Below are 26,631 nucleotides of genomic sequence, written 5' to 3'. Positions count from 1 at the left end.
TCCTCTCTTCTGGTGCTGTAGTTGATGCCATCACACTTTCCAGAGGGTAAAATCTAGGTTTTTAAGATAAATTTATTATTTCCCAGTTGCAAAGAAAGTAAGGTGCATGGCATGGCATAAGGAGCTCTACCAGGAATTCAGCTCTGGTGAGGCTGGCTTTTCTTGCARAGGGAAATTTCAGAAAGAGGACATGCTCAGACCCCTTCATTGACCCTCCACAGGCATGTGCTTCCATGTTGCCCTGCCCCTAACCTCAGCTGCAATTCACTTTATAGCTAATTGAGAGCACTTTTCAGTTAATTGAGATGTACCTCTCAGCCCTTAATTCATGCGCAGCAATTCAACTGCATAGTCTGATTCATCATTCCTGCTTTCCTTTCTCTGCATYCCTCTGCTTTACCTTTCTCTGTCACATTCGCTGTTCTCTTCTTGGGGTGTTCCTTCCCAGCTTCTCCAGGTTACTCCCACCCCTGGGTCAATCCCATTCACCATGAGCTGCTGGTAGCCTGCACATGCATCCTCTGTGGTATTGCCCAGCAATGCACACCGTAACAAATCCACAGCAGTCATATTCCATGCACATCTCTGCTGCTGTTTTCTGTATGTCCTCTGCTGATGCTCTGCTGCCTGGCTTCTTTGTTTCTTTTCTCATTTGCTTGTTGCTGTCACTTCGTGCATCTTTTGCCCCTCTAGGACCTTCCCACCCAGGACTGTCACCTTTCTCATCCCTGCTCCTCTCCTCCTATTGCCACTGCTGGGAGCTTCCTGACCCTGCCCATGCTCTGCAACTGAACCTCAAATGAAACTGATGTGTTTTAAGATTCTAAAAGAATAATTCARTAGTCTTTTGAGGGGTGCATTATTCAGGTCCTGACTGAATGCTGCCTTCAGATAGTGGTATGTTCAAAGAAATGTAGCTGGGTTTGCAAATACTTAGCAAAACTCAGGTTATGTGTCATTAGGGTGGTTTTGGACAAGAAGTTTACATTTTAGGTATTAACAGGAGCCTGATTACTTTCATGTARCATCTCTTCAAAGAAAATTCTATAAAACCAATATGTCTTAGAGAAAATTCTTCAAAAGGAAATGCTTCAAAAGTGACTGTCTTGTCCTTGTGAAAACAATCCTATTTCCTATCATAGATATCTTGCTACACCTTGTGAAATGAACCATTTGTATTTTTAATAGTTACTCTTTTGTCTCTGTGCATCTGGGTTCTAATCTTACATATACCCATGCAGCTTCACCATTGGTTTGATGGGACTTCACTCATCAATGTAATTAGTATGCTCTAATTTATATTGATCATGCATTTGCCACTTCTCTATGAACCTGCTCCCAGTTACTCTACAGGAAAAATCATCATAGGAAAAACCTACCCTTTAGTCTTATAGACACATTTTTCTCCCTAAAGAACTTTATATAAACCATCTTTAAAATTATGACAGTCTTAAAACTTGTCCAAGTAGAGTCCAAAACCACAGTTGTCCAGATTCCTAARATGCCAATTGAGAAAATACTATTTATTTGCCTTCTGACTGTTTTCTTGAGTGTCCTAACTGAATTCACAAATAGCTCCATTTTATAATAACACTGACTTCAAAGACCAGTGGGAGTTCTTTCCAGCCAATGAAGAAGCCTCTATAGGAAGAGCATATGCATACTGAATGCAGGTAGTGTGAAGATGTAAAGAAGGGTAATTTGGGACTCATTTGACTGGTGAAGTTCAGAATGGAAAATGAGGTGAAATTCTGTCTAGTATCCCACATTTCCTGTCAGAGGCATGTCCTCATGAAGTGTTCTAGTTCATCAAATTTGARTAGATTCAGGTTAAGGCAGAAAAGTTCTGGTAGATGGTGGGAGCAGGCTTAAGTTAATGATTTGGTGCACTCAAAGTAGCAGTTGGCAGTARTGTGTTACAAATACCACAGTTTAAAAAAACCTTGCCATCAGTGCTGTAGTGGCCCAGTTGGCTCGTTGTCAAATCCAAATGCAGCCTGCTGAGTGTTTCTATCTGTATCCCCCAAACAGGCTGCTCTGCCACTTTGCTATGGGAAGAGTAGATGTGGCACGAGGCATATTTTGGATACTGCCAGGGACATAGAGGTCCAAGTCCCATACCTCCTTCCACTGCACAAACCAAAAGTTAGAATCTAACACCATTGCTGCCAGCCTCTGCTGCCAAGTGTACAGCCTGTTCAACATACATGAAAGACAATGTCTAATTAAAAAAAATATTGCCTTTTAGGATACAAATGAGCTCCAGGGGTTGCCAGGACTGAAAGGAAAAGCAGGCCCAAAAGGTGAAAAGGTATATGTCTTGTTAATACCCAACAACCAGTCAGATACTATTTATTCTTGGACATGTATTAATTTGGGACATTCTGAGAGAGAAATAAAAACTACAGAATCACAGGAAGAATCTGAACATCCTACTGTTCATCCATGAATGCATGGATGTCACCCGAACAGAATCATAAGTATTTTCAAGGCTGTGAATAAACTTCAGCAGTAAAAGAAGTTGGGCTTTCACAGCAGAGATAAGGAAGATGTATTGAACATCTAATAGAGAAAACTCAATTGTTGTATGTAACTGCTCTGGGCAACTTACTCTACTGGCTAAATGATTTAACRGAGGGAGTATAATCATATTACCCTTAGGAAATGAACATAATAGAACTAGGAGTTAAACCATCTGAAGCAACAGCTTGTATCTCAGAAGGGATGAAGTGAGATATAATGGATTAATCTATTTTTAAAGTACATGCTGTACACAAAATTGACATACAGATATTAACTCTAAGTGTCAAATTCATAATCCCTTTCATCTGTTTAATAAAACAATACAGACTTCATAAATTTACAAACATGACCCATTTAAAGCTCACCTATTCAGATTCAGTTTGATATGATCCAGAGTCATTTCAAAGGTAAAATTAGTCTCCAGTGCAGGAAATTAGTCTCCAGTGCAGGAATCAGCTCACAAGATTTCATGGGAACCCCCATTTCTCTAAGGGAAGGATATGTTGGGCAGAAGTTCTCACAAGCTGAAGAGAAGGGAAGGCATTAGGGGAGTTAGGGAGCMTCTCAGGTATGGTGGGGACACCCTTTCTCCCCACTGGGACCCATCTCAGGCACATGTCCACAAAACCAGGCAGCATGGGAGGCAGACGAGAAGACTCACAAGTCCAYGCCCAGTCACAGGGCTACCACCTCTCTGAGGTGACAGGGACACGGTGGGATCACTCACAACTGGAGAGCTATAGGGTATGGATATGGGCTCTTCAGGAAAGATAGGAAGAGAAGGTGGATTATCAGTGAGACACTACATTAGTAGTCAGCTGGTGTTACAGTCAGCTACATGTCGTTTGACAATTAGCTTCTTATATTTCCTGCAAATCTGCTTTGATCTTTTTGTGACCAGAGTTATTTCTAGGGTGCTTGGTACCCTAGAAATAAAAAATTAATAGTAAATAATAATAATAATAATATTACCCATAATAAAAAATTAATGCGTAGGAAAACATAAAATCAGCCAAGTTGCTTTGAATGAAAACAAAACAAATGGAAAATATGTCAAGATTATGGTTGTTTACATTACTTGTATTTATAAACAAAGTGTGAATTAGCAAACACATTTTATTTTACACTGCTACAGCTGCAACTCCTGTTAGGTGACCATTTGGATCTTCAGCAAAASTGCTACACCTACACTGCCAAGTGGAACAGGCAAAGGAACTGACTGATTTCCCTATGGTTCAGGCTTGCAAGCATGGTCTCTGACAATGCTCTTGCCTGTGTSAAACAGTCCTCATTCAGGTAGTGCCTCAGGGGTAGCATCAATTGTGAACTGCTCCTGGTATGCTGCAAAATGAGGCTGGGCACAGGTTGGCTCTGTGCTCCTCCAGCACCATCCCAGCAGGCTTTTTACTTTCAAATACTCATTCGGTTTATTTCTAATGTTATTTCATGAAAAATGCACAGAAGAACCATACACAAAATATTAGCTTTGAACATGCAGGGCTAAAAGGAGTCCCAGAGTCAAGTACCTAAGGACYGTGAGCCCAGCTGGTCTGTTCTAGCTAACCTCAGGGCCAAAGAACWGCCTCCAGCCATAGTTTATTGATTAGAATAGCCATCAGAAGGACAACATTTCAGCAGCAGGAGAAGCAGCTTATCTGTAGAGAGCTGAAGTTATATTCAGAAGGAAAATACTTCAGTAGTCTCTTTTAAGGCTATTTTAGTAAAGACATCTGCGGCTCAGTTTTTAATTTATAAATTGAACTAATATTCTCAAGGGTCACTTGAAAGACACTTTGTGAGGTTAGCAAACGAGTGCTAAAAGTTCTAACAATATGCCTAAAAGCACTAAGGAAAGCTGACAGCTTCACATGCAGAGCTTTTTCTTGGCAATACTTTAAACAGACCCAATTCCTGCAATAAAGACAGGACAAACAAGAAGACACTGCTCTGATCCTCTTTTACACAGGTGAATAATTTTTAAGTTATAAGTTGTGCAAAAAGTTGTTTCAATATCCAAGTCAGTGTGATTTCATAGGTCTGGCTGAGTTGGTAGTGTGAACAAAGCTTAAAGAATTGACCCGTACTCCACAAAAATTCAAAACAGTTATGATGCCTAAAGACAGTCAGCAATTTTCCAGTATAATGATATCTAAATTTCAGGAGCAGTAATAGGATCCAACTTGTTCTTTCTGGTTCTTCTCATTGAAAATGGAAAGCCAGAAATGAATGGAGCACTACATATCAGTGGAGAGTGGGGAACTGGCTGTCACTTTGTCCATCCACTGGACAATCCATGTTCTGTGCAGAGATGCAGCCAGGAGATGCTTCTTGGGAATGGATGCTGTTAGGCTTTCTAAATGTGACATGATCCAAATGTGAGAGCTGGGTTTTTGTGTTCCTTGTGTTCCTTTTCTTCCACACAAAGTGGAAGAAATTGCATGAAAACAAGCACCAAACACTGACAGGAACTAATGTAATAGTCATTGGAAAAAAACAAAGGATGTGTTAAAATGAATGAAGAACATCTGTAACTGAACATGCTGGCAGACTGTGAAAATAGCCCGAAATAAATTAAACACATTCTCTGTGGATATAACTGAAGTATTACTATAGGAACCATTTGACAAAGCCACAGGGAACWAAGAACTGCATGAATTCATTTATCTAATGAACTCTCAAACATAAAKAGCAAGTGACCAACAGGCAGTTAAAAGTCAGAGTTTCCTGCTATGTAACCGAATATGTGAATTTAGAGAACACAACTAAAATGCTTATAAGCCCAGGTAGCAAACTGGCAGGTTAGAGGGTAAAGCATAGATGAGTAGAGGCAAAATCTCAGCTCTTGACTCAAGTGAAAAATACTGGACTTGAGCAGAAAAATTATTACAAGTCACAAACATCTTAAGCTGCAGCAGTTCAAAATAACTCAGCAAAATGTCAGAGGTGATGCAAGAAAGACAAAGTATAAGAAATGGTAGTAATTATGAGAGAAAAATGACCCATATCTGAACAGGGTCTTTCATTGTGTTGGCAGTAGATAAAGGTCAACACATAGAAGAAAAATTGTCTCATGGTGGTGCTGGAAAAATCACAGCAGAGTGTATCAATAAAATCAAGAAATTTTTGGATTGAGTACCATGGCGTGACCACACTGACTACTTATTTATTTATTGGGGGTGAGGGTACCCTAAAAATGCAAGACCCACAGTTAAACCTTATTCTGGCAAGACATATGCACTGCCTAATGMTGTTAATGCTGCTTGTACATTTGCAAATCCACTGCAGAAGTTAGAAGAGTTCTTCCATTGCCAATGCAAAGATCACTTTTCTTGAGAGCTTGTCTTAGAAATGAACCAAGTCCAACCCTGCTCCAACCCTGGAAATCCACACAGATTGCAGCTAGTACTTATAGTGTTTATATGGCTAAATCCTTGCTGATTTATCTTAATTCCCATTTCAGGGTGATCCTGGTGAGGGTTTGCCAGGACCCCCTGGACTACCAGGACCAGCAGGACCATCTGCTCCTTCCAGAGGATTAGTGAGTATTTGGGGTTCTCTATCAATGAGCTCAGCTTGCCACAGAGGAATACAGGACTAAATAGGAGGTTTTGTCTGGGAAAGTAGCCTGACTACCACAGAGATAATCATGTTTTCTAAAACATTCATGCAGAAATGCAAATAAAAATCTGGCTGAAGTGTGTGAAGACTATAAGCTACATAAACACCCAGTATTCACATTGTAAAATGTCAGTGGATGTGTGTGCTCTCCTGTTCAAAAGCAACAATATATGGGACAAAATGAAACAAAAATTTCCACAAAAAAAGGCATTATAAACCTGAATTATTGATTTCTTCCTGCTACTGAACAGAGAAATGGTTTGACAGTCAGTAATGTTTGCTGTCATGAAATACTAGAACACATACCAGCGTGATGACAGTGTCAGTATTTTGAGTGCTCAGTACTCAGGCCATGTTAAAGAGAAGGTTTTAGATCCATCATCCTGCTGTACTTGGATCTTTCCCACTATATCCATGAGGATACACGTGCATGCAGCTAAAGAAGTGATCTGGCCTGAATTTTCAGTTCAGTTCATAGTGTGAGACCTCATTTTACACGTAGGCTGAGTTCACCACTGACACCAGTGGAAATCCTGTGGTAGACTTTTAAACAAGACCATCTGTCACTGGGTATTGTGAGCATTTAACAAGACAGTTTGAAACACATTCCACTAGCCAAAATGGATTATATGCTCCCCTGATCTTAAGTCTGATAAATTGTGCCAATATATTTCGCAGCATAAAAACCGAGTAACAACTTTTGCTGTGCTATTGAGCCTGCACTGATGCTGACTTCAAGAGACCAGCATGGCAGCTCCAGAYCCCTAGGTCAAGGTGCTCCAGTCCAACAGTTTTATCAGTCAAAGGCCACTTCTATAAATGTAGCAGTGTACACCAGGTCCTACACTGSCTTTACATTCTTGTTCTCTGTGACAGCAAATTTCATGGCCTTTTATTCTGTAGTGAAGTGAAAGAAATCTCAGTGCAGCCAAGGAATGCATCTTTAACTCCCAGAGATTTGAAACATTAGCTTTGGTACCCTGAGAAATCATTCAGGTAGTACTTCTCTCTGCTTTTCTTTATGTATAGAAAAATATACACAGCCATGAAACTCACTAAGGACTAAACTRAAAGGTGTTTTTTCAACAGAGTATTTTATAAAAGGCTTCAGTATGYTGATTTCACTTTATAAAAGTAATCTTTTTTTTTATTCCAGCTGTACGAATYTCAGAATTTGGCTTTTTAAGTGAGGAGCACATTGTAGGAAACTGAGGTTATTTCTAAGGTCTGCATTTTAGGATATTCTTAACGTTCACAGGTGTCTTTCTGAAGTTAAAATTTGTCTGAGATATTACTCCAGTTCACTTAAGCAGTCACACAGCATTGTGTGTCCTGCAGTTAACACTGCAGCTTCCTGCAGTTAACACTATGCTCATAGAGMCCCTGCAGGTAAATACAGTGTGGTATGAACACCAGAAATGTACRTGAAATGTGTTTTTTGTATTATAATTTATTTTACCAGTGACAGACTGCTGCTACTGATATTGATGATAGCCGTATTTCCAGTAAATGCCAAGGGATATTTGCATTTGTCATCTTTAGAAGCAATAATTTAAAATGGAATTCTCCTAATTTCAGAATAGACTGGAGCCTGAGGAATCGGGTTCTGGAGATACTGACAGAGAGACTGAGATTTTAAGGGTAAATATATATTGATATTTCTCATAATAAAGAGTTTTATTTTGCTCATGCAGATTGTAGAAGGTCAATTTCATTATGCAARTTTTATACATGCTTAATTGACAGCATTCGGAAAGGATTTGTAGGGTTTCATTCCAAGATCAGAAAAGGCCTAAATATTTGTGAGTGGGGAAGAAATATGAGACAGGAGGAGGCCAACAAAGTAATAATGGCAAGAGGACTTTTTAAAAAGAGAAAATGCTTTTAATCTGACTATGACAAGACAGTAAAGAGGAGGCAGATRGGAATCACAGATTTATAGAGTCATAGAAAGACCTTGCCTTGCCTGTCATGGGCAGTGAAACCTTACACTAGCTCATGTTTCTCAGAGCCCCATCCAACTTGGCCTTGAACACTTCCAGGGAAGGGGCATCCACATATCCCTCTCTGGACAACCTGTGCCAGTGCCTTACCACCTCATAGCACAAAATTTCTTCCAAATATCTAACCTAAACCCACTCTCTGTTAGTTTGCAGCCATCACCCTTTATCCTGTCACTACATACCTTTGTAAACAGTCCCTCTCCTGCTCTCTTGTGAGCCCCCTTTAGTCACTGGAAGTTGGTACATGATCCTGTTCTTTGTACTCCTGAATTTGGAGTACCTGTTCTAAAAAAAGTGTGTCTGCATGAAATGCTTTACAGTGCAGCTTTCTGGTGAACTGAACGTCCACAGCACTCACTGCAGCTTTCTGAATTCATTATGCTCCTATGAGCTCCAGAAAGCCATAGCATACTGACACCTCTGCTTTGCAACACAGCTAGCAATATTTTTCATTGTCTCAGACTCGTTTCTGTCTCAGGACTTCTTTTCTGTTTCTTTTTTTTTTTTTTCTCAAAAGTGCTTAACATCTTATTCTCAAGGCCCTTCAGGAGAGAATTGCCAYATGCTGAAAGTTAGTTATCTTGCCTTACTTAGGGCCCTCTTTAGACACCCTTTGTAGGGACAAAAGATATGTGGGTGCCTTGCAGAAGGATCTGTTTACTGTACTGAACATCCAAGATGACCCTCCTCCTGATGGAATGCTGTATGTGGCCCTGAGTCAGAATCAACTGTGATTTACACAGCACTGATTTACAGTGTCATGGCCCAAAATTTCAAGCTCTCCATATTTGCCTGCTACTACAATCAGTAACACAGATGGACTTGCACATGAGAGGAAATATTTGCAGATGTATGTACTATTTCTCCTGAAGTATTTCATTCATTTCATTCAATTTATATCACACTGCTCATGTCCATGCAAAATAGATCTTTAGAGCAGAGGCCAGTTTTACAGCACTAAGCAGGTCTTAACTATGAGTAGAGATTCTCAGTACTSCAGCAACAGCATGGAGAAACCCTATCAAATGGAAGTGGAGAGGAAACTAACCACTTCCCTCTGTGCAATGATCCCTTGGTTTCATTATGGTTGGGTCTCTTATCATTAGGTTGATCTTTGGGATATRTCTAAGATCTTCACTGGGTTACAGAGAACAGACATAAAATTTTTTGGTTTTCAATTTCCTGCTTGCTGATGCACACTATGAGGTGGCACAGTTCAGAAAACAAGGATGAGGGAGGTCAGTGTGACCCTATGTAAGAGTTTGTCTGTAAAACTAAAATTGGTTCTCAATGAAGCACAAGCTGGGTGGAAACACAAGCTGAGTTTTATGAGACTGAATAGTCTATGTGAGCTTTTTCCTGTTCTGTGTATATACAAATGAACTTGGCCAGGGTATTTTCTAACAGTGCTGCTGATTTATCCAGGGTCTTCCTGGGCCAGCAGGCCCTCCAGGACCGCCTGGTCTTCCAGGAAAGCCAGCACCTGATTCAGGTGTAGGACTTCCTGGGCCACCAGGAGAAGACGGACCTTCTGGGGAACCAGGCCCTGAAGTGAGTACACTTTTGTGCCCAAATATTGATGTTGTTTCTGTCCTGCAACACTAAATTCTAAGACTTCCAATCCATTTAATTGCTAATAAAATTGCAGAATATTTTAAATTTAAGAGCTTGAATCTTATGAAAATTTCGTACCAAAAAAAAAAAAAAAAAAAAAAAAAAAAAAAAAAGAAAAAAAAAAAAAAAAAAAAAAAAAAAAAAAAGGTGAGTCTTGTTGACCAAAGCATATTACTACAGAGCACTAATGCACATTTGGCAGACAGATACTGGTGAATCTGGACCAGAATAAATAAAAAGTAAGAATTCTTTTGACAGCACTGAACAAGCCTAAGTATTAGTTTTCCTGTGGTGGTTTCAGGAAAATGGAGTTTGCTAAATCACTTACATAAGCTGCTGGGAATTCGTAGAATAAACTGAATTTTCCTCTTTCTTCTCACTTTTCTTCAGCTGGGTAGAAACACATATTCCCRTGGACATGTGAAATATAGTTCTACTGTAAAAAATGTTGCTAAAGTTTGACTTGCAAATAAATCCTCAGTAAAGTGTTTTTTCAGTGAAGGGAACCAATTTTTTCTAGCATTAAACAGCTCTGAGAATCCTCTCTGGAATTCTGAGATCAGCTCAGCTGGTTGGAGCAAGGTGGTTGTGGGTCTGATCCCTGTGCAGGCCATTCATCTAAGAGCTGGACTTGATGGTCCTTGATGGYCCTTTTCAATTCAGAATAATCTCTGATCCCATATATTTACTAACATGGTTCCCTTAATCATAATCAACCATCTGCCAGYAGAAGCTGCTCTCAGGTCTAGGACTGACCTGGATGCTCACTCTGCCCTCAAAGTGAGTCACCATTTCTGTATCTGACAAGATGCAGTTAGCACCTACCAAGGAAGTGTATGGATGACAGATATTAAAAAGGAGATCCCAATATATCTCAGCTGTCTTGGCAGGGGYTTTTTTGAGGATAACCAAGTTGGGAGTTAATACAAAATCTTAAAGGTATTTGGCCTTTCAGGTGGAAAGCAGCATCTTTTGTGCAGAAAGAAATTTAGAGCCTGAAAATCTTTAGTATGGGATTCAAGAGGTACACACATGGGAAGCCAGTGAAATCCATAATTCTCTGCATCTACTGRCTGTAATATGGATGGCATTGTAAAATAAAAATTTGAAATGCTGATCAGATTTCATTTAGCTGTTGAACTCCCAACAGTAACCTTTTTTTTTTCTGAATCCAAGACAGACCAAATTGTATTAATCTGGGTTACAATTGTAATTTTAAGAAAATCTACAGGCAAGCCTTTTAAAATGGTTTTATTTACTGCATTTGATAAAGTGCAGCGTCAGATTAAAAGGTCCTCTATAACACTTCCTTCGCAATTCAAAATGGCGAAGAACTTTTGACTTTCTTGACTGTGGCTGTTTCTACATCTTTAAAATATTAGAATGGTCCAGGCTATAGTTCTAAAATTTGCCGTAAGATAAGAATTAAAAGAAAATGGGAAAATAAATATTGATTCACCTTTTATTTTAAAGATTAATGTATTCCTGGTTGTGTAAGCTAGGATTCTACATTAATGACTTGTAGACAGTCAATTTTCTGATGCGACTGAAATCTTGGTTTCAGGATAGTTCCTGGGAAACATATCAGTTAACAATGTAGAAGTTAAATGTTAAATAGACTACTAAATTACATTTTCAGAAGAATCAGGACAAGTCTGCAGTCTGCTGGAGTAAAACTCCAGCTATTAACAGTATAGATCCATGCATTCCCACAATTTCAGACAACGTAAGAAACTGTCATCCTGCTCTTCAAAGATTTGCACACTCTGGATAAATGAAGTGAGATAAATTCCCAGCAGAATTTTTTGGTTGGGAATCCTCATTAAGTGTCACATTTGTGTTATTAAGTAACACATTTGTGTTATTGAGGATTCTTAGCTGTGAATTCTCATTCCAGAAAACCAGCTAATTACTTGAAATTGAGGACAGGCTTAAGACCTTGCTGAATTAAGGACTTTGTGATGTAACATCTCTTTTCTCAAGAARTGTGTTGTGGAAATGTCTGAGTAAAGGCTGCCTTTTGCAATGGGAGATACCCCCAAACTGCTTCACAATGCAKCTGAGACTGATGTGACATTGATCTGATTAAATACACATTTTCTAAATGCTACATGAAGTTAAATTGATTCATAGCATTGTATTGGGGTATTTTCTATCATAATTTCTTTTGATTGAGGTAGCTCACAAATGCATTAATACAGCTGGATGAGAATAACAAATCTCCTAATGTTGCCTGCTAGCTACATAAGAGAGACTATTCCAAAGCTCTAAAGGAAATAAGCAACTATAGCACAATGAAGCTTAAAATTGCTAAGCAGTACAGAGGAAGTGATCAGTAAACTATAGAACAGTTATTGCTCTTAGCCCAACCTCTTTTCAATCTTCTTTTGTCTAYGTAATGATGCCAAAATACAATATGAAAGTGTTTGAAACATTTGAATACTGAAAATATTTCTGACCATTTTTAATATTAAAAATTATCCATTAGTTATTCTATGACATCGGAGGAGCAAAAGCAGGGCAGGGAATGGGGGTGTGGAGAAGAGAGTGGGAAAAACGAGGCTTTGTGATGATTGTAAAAACATCACAAGAAAACAATGTTTTCTATCTCCTTTTGCAGCTATTTATATCCTTCCCCAAAACAGATGAACAAATAAATGGATTAAAGATCCTAARAGGTCAGAATATGCACCTGTAAATGTAGTTCACGACTTTCAGAGTCCAATTTTAGAACTGCAGGCCGTGCAATATGCCTGTTATCTTTCTTGCATGTCTACTTTCTGTGGACTGGACTTCAATACCCATACTGATTGACTGGTTGACCCTACAAAGCTGGTGTTTCCCAGCCTGCCTACTCACTCAAATGCAGGCTAAGTCACAAATGCAGCACAGGAAATTGGGTGGAGAACTTAATATACACTTTTCAAGGCAAAATTAAAGTGAAATATCATGAAAAATATGAGCACCATCAACCAAAGAAAACTGGCAGTGTTTTTGGTTTTTTTGTTTGGTTTTTTTTTTTTTTTTTTTTTTTTTTTTTTTTTTTTTTTTTTTCCAGAAGAACTCTTTAGGAGTACTGCTCCTAAAAGTGTAGGAATGAACCTACAAGTGCACCTGGCAAAGTGAATCTGAATAAACCACGTGCTCCCCCACAGGGGGAAGTTAGTCCCAGMCTCATTATTCCTATGTGAGGGTATCAGTGGGGTTATATGAATCAAAACCTCTTGTCAACCTATTGGCTTTTCTGTTTGCAATGAAAGCACAGAAGTCTCCTGTTTGACATCTTTCCCTCCATATCACAACTGCATTTAATGATTCTGTGATTTTACCACACAGAAAGACTTGCCTTGTTCTGATTTTGTCAATACCAAGGTATCCTCAGCTGGGTCTCATCTAGCACTGATATAGCCAAAAGTGTGGATGAGTGAGGTGCCTGGGGATTTCAATCCCATTGCATCTTTTAYAGTGTTGTTAAAACCCACTTGGATAGCACCATTATCTTGCATGCTTATGGTATGTTTACATTATGCTGAGTTTTATTTTTGTTTATTATTTTATGATTGTTATATATGATTTTCTACTAAAATGTATTTAAATACTGGTTTGATACAAAGCTAAACTCTCAGAAACCAAGAAGTAAAAATGTTAGGTGTGAGGTGATACGCATTAGTCTTTCTTCATGCTGTATCATCAGGTGCTCCAAAATATTTACACACACATTCTAGAAACTGGGCTCTCAAGTGGCACCTGCTTTAGATTTGCTGTCATCTACAGGGTCCTCAGGGTCCTCCTGGCCGTGATGGAGTGGTTGGCCCACCAGGATGGAAGGGAGAAAAGGTAAGTTAAATGTCTGTCTTGCTCCTACTCCAGTGGAAAATATTTGTCAAYTCTAGGTTGTAAAAATCCTAAGTAGCTGCCCCTGCAACGCAGTRGCATCTGGCTTCAATATTTTTAATGGAATCCAGATACTAATGTCTTATTAGAGCATGTCTCAAAAGGCATATTCAGAAATCTGGAATTTCCTACTGGATACTGTCTCATTTCTGCAGCATGCAATATTCAAYATGCAATGTGAGCTATTCTGTTGTGACATGCCACTAAAAAGCCAGTCAAGACTGGGTGAGACAGGCGAGTCTGTAGGGGGAAAGAGAGAACTCCAGCTGGTGCAGCCTGGCACAGACTGGTGGCATATTGCATGGCAGGAGGGAAGAGTCTGAAGGAGCACAAGCCATTCAATCTGGCGAGCAGGAGACAAAGCCATGGCCTACACTGGTTGGGCACCTGGTGCCCACCAAAACCGCTCTACTTCTCCCCTCCTCAGCTGAACAGGGAGAGAAAATATGATAAAAACCTCATGGGTCAAGATGAGGACAGAGAGTACAGACAGTACAGGCAAAACAGACTAGACCTGGGGAAATTATTCTATTGCTAATCAAAATGTTATTTYAAATACCATTTCTTTGCACCCCACTTTCTCCAAGGATTTAGAGAAAACAGAGACAAAAATTATGGGATAACTTAATCCTCTAGTGAGCTTCTAAAACACACTTCATGCACAAGAACTTGAAAGTGAATTCCCAAGTGTACATTGTAAGCTTTCATACTGTAAGGGAAATGAAAAGGCAAGCCTTAAATGGCCAGAATATTGATTTATTTTTATCTCTGGAGGCTGAAGGTTCTGAGGTGTGGTATCAAAAGCCTGAGGYTGGCAAAAGTGCAGCACCCACGGGAAATAGCAGCTATCCAGAAAGTGCAGTATGTGTGTTACCAAGCAAGCATCTGAAACCTGTGTTCATTGTAATCAGTGGTGTGTGTTTTACATGAGGGAGCCTAACAACTGGAAGAAGTCTAGCTGAAGTAAATTGAACATGAATCACATATTATAGGAAGAGACTGATGTGGAAAGGCAAGCAATCAAGAGAGAAAATTTTTTTTATTTTTTTTTTTAAATCATAATCCTCAAAAAAAAGAACAAATGTTTTGYTTCACTGAATCTGTTTGCTGCACTATGTATATTTGATAAAAGTTCAATTAGAATTCAAGCACTATGTATTTGCACCTGTTCAATACAGGTAAGAGTATTTATCCATTTTTACTATTATTTTTTCTGAAAACTTTGATTTCATTTATATTGCAATGTCTGTTTTGATCATTATTTGAAATTAATCCAGAGAAGGCTACAGGACAAAACAACAGGATGCACCAAAAGTAAATTCAGCGTGCTCCGTGGAGGGACATGTGACATGGAGTTTTGTCATTGCTTTGAGGAAAAAACATTATAATTTTACTCCTGTGCTTACTCTTTTTTTTTCAGACTTTACTTAAGTGATATTTCTTCTGAGTGAGTCAGGACAGGATTTTTCCAATACAAGAATTCATTCCACTAGATTCAGAGCAATTTGAAAAATAATTATTTGCATGCCATGTCTTTCTGTCTATTCCATGAACTAGAAATGGAAAAAAAAATATGTAAGTAAAATGTATAAAAGCAAATCTTGATAAAATCTTGATTGYTGCAGAGGGACTTTAAAACCTTTCTAGTCATTACATCCTGTTTGGAAGGGTGCCCTGGACACCTTGAGTTGGACCAGTTTCCACTTCTTTATATCTCATGGCCATTTTGACATTTATGTTCAGAAGCATGAGGATGTGACCTGCAATGCTCAATTCTRTGTGCTCCAAACTCTTAAAAACTGCAGCAATAATTGAAATACAAGATTGAGTCCTGTCAGCATACCAGACCAAAGCTATTAATGTGTTGTTATTGATGCCTTGGAAATCAGGCTCACCTGAAACAGAGGCCAGAAAAACTTAAGAGAATGWGAATAGAAAACTTTAATACAGGCCTAACAGGCCCCCTGGTACATTAGGGCAGACAAAAGCCTCCTCCTGAGGCTACACCCAAAATGGACCCCGAGTCACGAGATCTTAATAAGTTCTRCCTTATTAACATATTGGGTATTAATTCTCCAGTGAGCTTCAGGTGATGATGTCAACCACCCCAAACTTGCTCCCCCRCAGTTTGCTGTTGTTTACATATTTTGGAGCTCTGAGGCAGYGAGGTGTCCTTGGATTCAGGCTCAGAAAGGGATTGTTTTGTCTAAAGACGGCAGAATGGTAGTTTTAGCGTTGTACTAGAGAAGTACAAGGATACAGACACATGAAAATATAGAAACTAAAAATCCTCAGGCATCATTATAACTTCAGAATTATAGATTGTTTTCTTTTTAAGTAAGAGGTTTCAGATGAAGGTCTCCATGTAAGGGACATCAGATTAAACAACAGAGAAATCTGTGGCTATTTTTATTAAGGGAAAATACCATAAATGTGGTTTTCTTGCTCAATACTGTAAGTATTTAGTTGGGTTTTTTTGTTTGATTGTTTTTTTTTTCTGTTTTGTGTTTTTTTGCAGGGGGATCAAGGTCTGCCTGGTTCTGCTGGTCCAAAGGTAACAAAAAAGGCAGTGTCTTTATAGAATGACAGTACCATTGTGATACAGCACATTACTGAAAAGGTCTGAGATGCCTTAAAGATTATTATTGTGTAACCTAAKGAAGTGGACAAATTGGCTTCTCAGTTGGCCAACATGCTTCTCTATGAAGCGTGATGTAGTGGGTTAACCTTGGCTGGACATGGCTCTATCACTCCCCTTCCTGGCAGGACCAGRGAGAGAGAACAAGATGGAAAACTTGCAGGTTGAGATAAGGCAGTTTACTACAGCAAAAAGAAAGTGAAAGTTTGCATGCATATAAGCAAAGAGAAAAAAAGTTTAATTTCTACTTCCCATCAGTGAGTAATGTTCAGACATTTTCCAGGAAGCAGTTGCTCCAGAAGGCAAACATTGTGAAATTATAAATTCCCTCCGTTCTTCCTCCTTCCTTTAGCTTTTATATCTGAGCTGATGTCATATGGTATGGAATAAACCCTTGGTTAATTTGGCTTAATTAAWAGCCTAATTGTGTTCCCTCCCAGGATCTTGCACACTCCCAGCTCGCTTGATGGGGGCAGGGGGGGAGAGAATATTAAAGAGACAGTGCTGATGCTGTGCCAGTGCTGCTCAACAGTAGAAAAAATACTGGTGTGTTACCAACGCCTTTCCAGCTACCAATGCAAAACATAGCACTTTGAGGCCTGCTGTGGGCAAAAAAAACCCCAGCTCARCCAGAACCAATAGCAGGTCAAAAGAGGTGATTCTTCCTCTCCACTCTGACTTCATGAAAGCCCACTTGGACTGCTGTGTCCAGCTCTGGGACCCCCAGCACAAGAAAGGCATGGATGTGTTGGAGTAAGTCCAGGGGAGGGCCATGAACATGATCAGTGGATGACCTTTTCCTGGAACTGCTCAAGGCCAAGYTGGATGTGGTTTTGAGCAACTTGGTCTAGTGGTAGGTGTCCCTGCCCATRGCAGAGAGTTTGAAACCTGGTGAACTTTCCAACCCATACTGTTCTGTGATCCTGTAAATGTACTTACTTGCCTCTACTTAGGCATATTCAGTGTATCAATAGACTGACTTTTTATTTTAGGGTGATACTGGAGTCACTGGATCAATAGGCCCCAAAGGAGAAGCTGGCCCCATTGGGTTTCCTGGAAAACCTGGACYACCAGGACCTCCTGGGCCTCCTGGCCCCCCTGGACCTCCTGGACCACCGGGACTAGGTTACAGCTTGGGATTTGAGGTATTTTGCTGTTCTGAAGTTTGTTGTAACTATGGACATATCCTTCGAAGGAGAGACAGTGTGACTACCTGTGTATTCCACAGGTATTTAAGGCTGATTTGATGGCAGAGTAATTAGTTCTAGATTGAAATTTGCCAAGGACTGTAGATACAGAGACACATGTTGGACATTTCTGACCTTATGGTCTGTTCTACTTAGAACAAAAATGTTCTAATAAAAATCTAAAATTGCTGATGCTACTCTTTCTACTTCTGCAAATACCTTCATCACTTTAAAATATGAGATCTGGCAAGCTCAAAATGAGTTCTACATGTCATTTGAGAACTGCTCATTTAGATGATGTTGGARCAGAAAGAGGCTTTGCAGTACAAAAAGGCAAGGTAAGAACACCCAGGTTCAAGAGTTAGGGCTGCTGCATTAACATCTTTGTGARGAGAGATTAAGAAATTGTCAATATCAGTATTCACCTTTATGTCATACAGGGGTTTTTTTTCCTGTTTTTTTCCATGCATTTTTGAATTCTAATTCATCTGTTTGCCTCAGGAGAGTCTTTCCAGAGGGTTTTGGGGTTTTTTTATGTCACGGGATATAATAAAGTTTGCATAAAAACTCAGAGCAATCTCATCAGAGAAGTAGGAGTGTTTGACTAAAACTACTGGCCATCAGTAGAACTGCTGCAGTCAAGTGGTGGTGTTTGAAAGATACCAGCTTACTTGCAGATTTCTCTTGGTGACCACCCCACCTCCTTTGTATTTTGTAGACACTTTGAGGTGTCACAGGYGTGACCACTAATGCTTGTTGGGATTTGTTTTCCGATGTGTGACTAAATAATACTGTACTTTAAACACTACTGGTCATTAATCTCTCTGATGTCAGTGAATTTCAATGGGCAAAAGCTCTCTCTAGCAGTTCACAAGTTCTTAACTGCCAGCACTGGAGTTGTTAAGAACAGCCTGAGGTCTAAGCATACAGTCCTTTGCCTTGTCTCAGACATATTACAAAGGCTGGTACAGAGTCTTCTTTAGATAAATATCTGCTTGTCTCAGAATAAGTTAAGKACCACTAGCAAGTTACATCTTCATTCCAGGCCTGGTCTGAGTTTTAGCCCAAAATGATGGTTTCTCTGACTTACAGTCATCTTCTGTGACCTGTGAGGGCCCATTCTTACAATTCTCCACTTTTCCCCATTTGCACTACTTGAGTAGAAGACAGCATGGCCTCATTATGTCACCAAAAAGTACTCCTGCAGATGGGTGCTTAGGATCAAACTCTGCCACTTTTGATATCCATGTGTCAGAGGAGGAAACCTAGCAGATGAGCAGGAGAGAGTGAAAACTGGGAGTCTCCACCTTTATGGATGCAAACACAGAAGCATCTGAGCTCTAACTGCAGTAACAGTATCTTGACTGGCTTCATCTTGAACTTTATAGTACAAACAAAATTGTCTTCATTGTCATTTCCCTGAGAGGAATACTACTTTAAACAAGCTGATCAACTGTAGCTGATCTTTTGGATGCCCACCCCTGCCATCTGTTGAGGCAGCRCCGTGGTCTGCCAGTTTGTTAGGGTGACACTACCTTTTGGTTGGCAGTCTGTTTATTGCTGTAAGGCTGTTTCTGCAAAACACTGCTGTTAGCACTTGTTAGCATCTGAGATCAGCTATGTGCAAAAACCAAATGGCATGGTGTTTTCTGGCACTTATGCTTGCCAAAAGAACAGTTTGAGCTGCAGAAGGTACCTGGTAAACCCATTAAAAACATGCAGATGTCAAAAGAGATGATGTGTTATATAAAGCAAGCATCAAGCTSTCTCTTAAAGGGAAAAATAGACTGGCACAGTGCAGTCAAGGGAAAGGACCGAGAAACACATATTGTGCTTTACCCTAAGCAGTGAGCATTTGGTTAAACAGGCCAAAGAGAATATAAGGATATTTTTTGTTGGTGTTTGATGCACTGATAGCTGATGGAGGAGCAGAATGAAAGTCTGAATAACATTCAGTCTATCTCAGGTGAAGTTGCATGAAAGGTCACTCTCACCTTGGTCCCTCAAAAGGAAGGATCTGATTTCAGTTGTGCGTTCCTTCTGCTTCTCTTACTCTCGTGGATTTGGCAGAAATTATCAAAATAACAAGATTTCCCTTTTTCGGTGGAGTCAGGTCAGGCAATGTTTTCCATACCTTTGGCATTAAGCTATCATTCAGTGGTAGCTGAAGGTCATCTCATTGGTGTCTCACACTTTCTCTGACACCATCTCCAGAGTGCATAGCACCTGTGCTCACCTGAGCCATTTCAAGTCCCTAACTGGCAGAAAGCTAAACAGGCCAGGATTATGTGCCCTCTAAACACAGTCAGCTGAAATAAGGGGTTGTAGTAACTAGGAGATAAAGAGTCTCCTTTGCTCCTGTTTCTTCTCCTATCTGCAGACATTCTGGGCACCTGTCTGCCCTTCACATACACTAAGTAATCCATCAATTCTTCCACAAGCCAATTCAATTTGCTAAAATTTTAGAGAACTCTCACATCCCAAAAGTAACGTATTTCAGCCATTTTAGTCATGTAAAGGGAAGTGAGAGCATTCAACACATGACGCTGATGTTAAAAATGAAGGCTGTATGGCTGTGAGCAGCGAAGTGGAGCAAAGAAAGATTAAGATTTTCCCTTTTCACGAAAAGGAAACAATTAAGCCAGCACAGCTGCAGCTGAAACTGCAGCTAAGAGCAAGTGAAGTGCTGGCATGGTTCATCCAGATGTTTTGCAGCACAGTCTGACAAGTTTAGAGTAGGCATAACCCAAGGGATAGGAACATAATGTGGATGGCAGTGGAGCTGAAACAAGCATTTATGGCAACCTGCAATTTTATTCTTTGCTGCTTTGGAGCTGACAGCTCCTGCTTCTGCTATGGATCTGTAATGTCAGAGAACAATGAAAGCTGGAGGGAGCTTGCTGCTTTCTGTGTAGCTTCCTTTTAAATGGGTAAAAATCTCTATGGGAAATATAGAGACTGCTCTCAAGGACTCCCACTACATAGAAACTTCTTTCTGAAGTCAGCAGAGGGAAATGGAAATGGACAGTGGGCCGAAGCAGATAACTTATAAGGAAGGTCTCAGGGAATTGAGCCTGCTTAATCTGGAGAACACTAAACCTTCATTTCTAGAAGATTCCATAGTCTGAGTGGACAAAGCCCTAAACAACCTGATTGGAATTCAGTGGTGACACTGCTTTAGACAGGAGGCTGGGCTAGGCAGCCTCTGAGATCTCTCTCAACATAATTAATTCTACAGTTGGGTGGTGGAACTTTCCTTTCTGCTCAGTTTCAGTCAGCAGTATTTTAGAAAGGATTTCAGTACTGAACTGTGAGAATTAGGAAGGACCTTTATGTGGGAAAAGTGATTGCTGCTTTTAACAAACTCTTTGCAAGTTCTGCCTGCTGTAAATCAGCTCTTGTAGCCCTTACTAGTCAGTAGTGTTTCCATAGCTGGGTGGCAGGTAAATGCTAAATAGGAAAATACTGCTTAATATGTATWTAAGCTTCATATATACTGTCTCACTTCTTCCTGCTGCTGTTCAGCCTGAATTGCTGGAGCAATGGTGTCAAGTTGGCAAGAAAGTAAAGAGAACGGTTTCTGTAAGGAAGACCAACTTTTTATCACATTTGAGCAGACCCGATCTCTAGAATGTCATCCATTTTTCTCAAAAAAAGAGTTAAAGAGAAGAGATAAAAATATTTCTGTTCAGTATATTTCCAGTTTAAAGATAAACTCTTAAATTCTGTAGCATTTTTTCTCTTCCATTAGGACATGGAAGGATCAGGTAGCATCGACCTGTTAAGTGAATCAAGAATTTCAGGATCGAGGGGGCCAAAGGTAAGTGGATGTTTTGGGGGACAGGAGTATAATTTGGTTTTGGGTTATTTACTTTGTTTTGGGTTTTTTCAAAACAAAAGTGTCCTCCTTTCTGCTTTTTGGATACATATAGCCCCAGTCAACTGTAGGTTAAGAATCACTACACTGAAATGGATTCACTTGCCCTAGAATGTCACTACAATAACTGTGTCCTCCAAAGAATCTGAATGGTATTTCTCTGAAACSTCATTAGCTAATGATTTTTAGATTCTGCTCTAATGTATTTTTGAGATATTAAAGGGTGAAATAAGGGTTTTCATGTTATGTAGCTCTCTATGTCTTCTTTCACCCTAATAATTTTTTTATTGCAAATGGAGGTGAATTGCATATGTGAAGATGAAACTGAAATATTATAGTTTGACAATCAAATACGTGTAACCTCACATGCCACTTTTAAATTAAAAAATTGCTCCAAGTAGTTAGCAAGCAATGTCACAGACAAAGGGATGCTTTTTTCTCCATCAATGTGTCTCAGGAGATCTTTTGCTTGTGTGGGACWTTTAAATCATCTAGTAGGGAATATGGGAATAAAATGTACTGGTGCCTACCAGATCATTTGGTTTTATTGTCATTCTTAACAATAGAAGGAGCTCCAGTGGTTTAGTCTGACAACAAAAGGAGACAAAGGCATGATCCCGTAGCTACTTATGAGTCTCTGAGGGACAACTGCCAATATGATGAAGTCAAACTGTTCSTTGTAGTACCAGATGATGCAACAAAGAACAGTGGTCACAATTTGCAGTTTGAGATGTTCAAGCTAAGTTTTAGAAGAAGGCTGTTCATTAGGAGGTTGGTGCAGAACTGGGGCCCAGGGAGGTTGCCAGAGATCTAATCTTGAAGTCATCAAGGCTTTGCTGGACAGAGACATGCCTGTCCTCTTTTGATTGTGGTGACAGTTCTACTTCAAGGGGGCGATTGGATTAGATGGCCTCCACAGGCCTGTGCAATCCTGTTTCTAAGATTCCATRGATCATCAGAAACCAGCGGAACACTGGAGACAGGAGTGACTTTGAGCAGCTCTTTACTGTGTTGGTTTAAAGTATGGTGACTGTGAGTCACTGAAGTCATAGCTGACTCAATTTAATAGCTTAGAGACCTTTGCTCCCTCTTATGTCTTTCCCTAAATACTAAAAAGTGGCACAAAAAATACTGTTACAAAACTAAGCATTGAATTTGTCAGCTGAAAGAAGGAGGTGTCTAAAACCTGGGCCAAAACCGCACGTTCTGACCTGCCTTAGTCACAGCCTTATTCTCACATTTGATTTTATAACAAGCATTGTTTCCAAGTCACTCAGCTATAAATATTCAAAAAATGTCTTGTTGCATTTGAAGAAAATTTTCCTGCTGCTGCTTAATTACTCTGCAAAGTTTGAGTCAGTAAAGAAGGCAGATAAGAAAAAGATAAGAAAAAGATGAATTTTGCTGCAATCATGAAAATGCTTTTACTTACTTACTGGTACTGCACTATGAGCCATTTACACCTTATCGCAGTTCCAGAGTACTCARTGGTGTTTAGGTGAAAGCAGAGTATCTGCTTCTAAGGGGCTGCAACTCAAAACAAGTGCTAGGAAAAAAATTGCATTTATTGGCATGATCTTTATTTGTTGAAAATTTTATTAATCTTTAATCAGAAAGTAGTGATTGTGTTTTGAAGTAGAAGTATCTAATTAGCTTTTTCTGATGGCTCAGCTCTCATTTCCAGGGTTTCTATTCTATTTCTTCCAGAGATTGGTGTAAAGTTTCATTGGTGTTTTCTCATTATTTAGCATTAACATTTATTAGTGTCTTCATATTCCAGATAAAGACAACCCAGTCACTCCACTGAATTCCTTTCCTCTTCTATTCAACTTTCTGAAATGATCAATAACGAACTGTTGTCCATTTTATCATCAAGGAGTCATAATTGTACTTTGCAGCTGATGTTACCATATAGAGACAAGAGAGAAATTTGAATTTCCAAATTTCTTTTGAAAAAAAACATTTTGGAAAGCAGCTTTTAAACTTAGCCAGGCTGCATTGCCTCTAAACTGGTARCATATCTTAATTTTATCCAAGAAAGCAAATTCTAATAAATTATGAGCAATTGWAAGCAATCCCTTGCAACTTTATTTCTAATATTTTCTAAAAGGATGTGTAATATGCAGTGACAACACTAAAACTGTCTTTGTAAGAAGCAGAAATCTGTAGTGTTCATGATAATACGGAGCAAGGCAGTATTTATCAGACCAACCCTAAACAATGCTTACCTTTTATTATTCTCTTTTATTATTATCTGTTGATACTACAGGTCTCCAACACTGGCTTTGCAACTGTTGTGGTTATGAATTAGGGGTTTTTTTCTGAGAAAATTTGTTACAAGATGCCATGTAGATTTACCAGTAAATTCAWTGTATTTTTATAGGGTTCTGCAGGAAGAATTGGACAGCATGGATCATTAGGACCAAAGGTACAAACACTTGAAAGTTAGCCTATATTGCTTTGGCATATATTTTTAATACTTGTTTATTTCTGTATTCCCAGAACTTGCCTGAACATAACAACTTTCATTAAATATTCATTAACTGATTAAGTTAGGACAAATTTTGTTCCCATTTGCGCTGGGTATCTACCCAGAATGTGTATTATTAGAATTATTTCACATCGAATCAGAGTAGTGAGTAAATACTAACTGGGCCATTACATCCCATGGCATTTTTGTTCAATTTTTTTATGACATTGGCAATTTCTCTTTGTTGTTCATTTATACATCATTCTGATTTCTAAGAGGTTGCATGTATGCTGTTCAAAGAGAAATGCATGAGGAGACCTCTGATCCCTCTGCATGAGGAGGCCTTCTCATCCCAGAAAATGTTAGGAAAACAATCTGGAAGGTGCTGGGAGGGGAAAAAGAGGGGAGCGATGTCTTCTTTGCTTCGGATTTGAGTCGAGCTCAGAAGTGACTGAATTTTCCATTTTGGTGCTCCTATTGGTTATACAACACACGAGTTAGAAAATGGAGAGGTGAAAAATCCTAGAAAAAAGGGCAGATTCACAGAATGGGTCCTTAGACAGGAAGAGGTTTTTCCTATTCCTACATTAAGCACGAGTACCACTCAGGTTAATAGCACAACATGACAACACCTTAAATATGAGGGTAAAGAAACTCAAAGTCTTCATTTCCCTGGGAAATGACAGTAGYATAGAAGGAGGAGGAAATGGAAGGTAAGAGCTGCCGGTCCCCATCCTCTCCTTCTGAAATTTTCACCTGAGCTTATCCCCAGCTCTAATAGCTGACTGCTCAATTGCCATCAATTGCATGCAGTTGATTCATAGCAGAACAGCCACCAAAGATCTCGCCAGCCCTCTCTGTCTAGGGTCTGTAGAGCTCAGCTTATTAGTTCTGAAAAAAGATCCCCCATTGGGGGCTACTCCTGTTAATGTTGGAGCACATCATTTGGGAGTGAAAAAATTGCAGTTTGCACAACATATGTTGGYGAGTGATGCTACAATGGACTGGCAAGAATAGATGTGCTCTCACATGATGCTGCTCTGCACACATGAGTAGGTGCTGAGTCTCCATGCCAAAAATACTTTTTTGTTAAGAACTTACTCTCTGCCCTTWGCTAGAAATTTTGTTTCTAAAACATGCTGCTTCACAAAGATTTCAGAAATTGAGGTAGCACAATTCCTAGGATTTAGGAACTGGGTTGGAGCTGAAAAGCTAGTCATAAACCTTAKCCAAGAGACTTCACCCTCACCTTGGTTTAGTCTTGACTCACTAATGCCCAAGATACAACAAAAGAGAAAGGAACATGCTATTGCCTGACAACTTACAAAACCAGGTAAAATTAATATAAAGTGGTWATAATAGCAAAATTAATATAAAGTGGTTATAATACACTATCATTCTCATGGGGATGAATTTTACACCCACTTTTCATGATTATAAATTACTTCGCTAGGCAACAGTGGCAAAATACAACAACCACCCACTTCCAAAAACCAAGAGCTAATGCATCACGAGCAGTTGAAGGTATAGTTTTCTGTTTCATGCATTCTTCACCCTTCAAATACCCCAAACTAGTTATAGCTGTTAAGAGACCTGCTAAGATCAATTTTTCACCTTTTCTAGCAAGGAAGCATAGATCCAAATTCTGYTTTCACTTTTATTATTATGAAAAGTTGTTTTCATTAAAAAACAGCCTACAGTCTTCATGCACTCTTGGATATGAGAGCTCCTAAAAAGCAGTAGGCATAAACATARCTTTTGAGGCAATGGTTGATTCATTCTCTATCATCTCCAATGAAATAAACTAAATTGGATGTTCCCTGTCTGTCACAAAATTGAGGAAGCATGTCTACTTAGGGCTAAAATCCTGTGGAATCAGTCCCAAAGGTGGAACATTGCAGCGTTCATTATTTCGCTCGTGGTTTGATGCAGTGCCTGGGTAGGTGGAGAGAGCAGCAGTGTGAGGGAACTGAGTTGGCTGTTTGGAAGGAAGATGCTGAGTTCTCTGCGGAGGCACAAGGTCATGGCTACATTGGTAGATCTGGGGAATGTTACTGTGTGCTGATCTCAGACATAAAAATCAGGTTCAGGCACGGAGTTCTGTGGCGTGTTGGATGCTCAGCAAAAATAATGAGTCGTGACCACAAACTCTTTAGATGTGGGTGGCAGCCAGGTGGTTAAAATCCCAGAACCAAACCACAAATGTACGCCGACCATCATTTCACAAAAAATATGCAGTGCTTTCACCAATCATTTTACTCTATGTGATTCCTTTGTTTTTAAGGAAAGTAGCACAAATGTTTAAAATCTTTGCAATTACTGCTCACTTTAATACTCAAGCCCTTCTGTATCTCTGTTTCAGGGTGAAAGAGGCAACGTTGGTCCACCAGGTTCAAAGGTGGGAAKTTTTTTTAACCTGATCTACAACCTCAGTTGTTTCTTTCCTTAGTTTCCTTCAATCTCTTAATGCACTTAGGGTAAAATCCCTATTCCTTGTTCTGTCAGCATATTAGAGCCCAGGATGGCTTCTCTGTGAAGACAAACCCCTTTCTCTGGTGAATTCTGAGTACTAGGAGAAAGGGTAACCTGGTGCTTAAGACTTGTACTTAAAATGTAGTTWAAAATGCTTCTAAAATTGTATCTAAAAGGTGTGTGTCTTGGAAGGCATCTTGTGAGGCCTTTTACATTTTCACTAGAACAAAAATGAAAATCAGCAAAGCTTAGATAGAAAACGAAGTTCCACATGCCCCCTCTTCCTTGATATGGTGATGGGGAGCTATCACTCCATACCGCAGCACTCCACCCGT

At 39.5% G+C, this 26,631-nt stretch overlaps 1 protein-coding gene across 1 annotated transcript in view; it reads left to right on the top strand.

Annotated features, from left to right (window-relative positions):
- Positions 1 to 26,631, top strand: part of COL15A1 (collagen type XV alpha 1 chain) — a 125,688-nt gene that overhangs the window by 50,118 nt on the left and 48,939 nt on the right. The window contains exons 10-19 of the mRNA XM_057379049.1: positions 2,249 to 2,311; positions 5,984 to 6,061; positions 7,720 to 7,782; positions 9,570 to 9,695; positions 13,533 to 13,595; positions 16,171 to 16,206; positions 17,283 to 17,435; positions 21,229 to 21,297; positions 23,738 to 23,782; positions 26,187 to 26,222. Coding sequence (XP_057235032.1) covers positions 2,249 to 2,311; positions 5,984 to 6,061; positions 7,720 to 7,782; positions 9,570 to 9,695; positions 13,533 to 13,595; positions 16,171 to 16,206; positions 17,283 to 17,435; positions 21,229 to 21,297; positions 23,738 to 23,782; positions 26,187 to 26,222 — 732 coding nt within the window. The remainder of the gene's footprint in view (positions 1 to 2,248; positions 2,312 to 5,983; positions 6,062 to 7,719; positions 7,783 to 9,569; positions 9,696 to 13,532; positions 13,596 to 16,170; positions 16,207 to 17,282; positions 17,436 to 21,228; positions 21,298 to 23,737; positions 23,783 to 26,186; positions 26,223 to 26,631) is intronic.

This window comes from Malurus melanocephalus, unplaced genomic scaffold, assembly GCF_030028575.1.
Source record: "Malurus melanocephalus ecotype Western Australia unplaced genomic scaffold, MMel_1.1 scaffold_383, whole genome shotgun sequence".
NCBI classification, from domain to species: domain Eukaryota; kingdom Metazoa; phylum Chordata; class Aves; order Passeriformes; family Maluridae; genus Malurus; species Malurus melanocephalus.
This window is presented reverse-complemented; position numbering and strand designations above follow the sequence as displayed.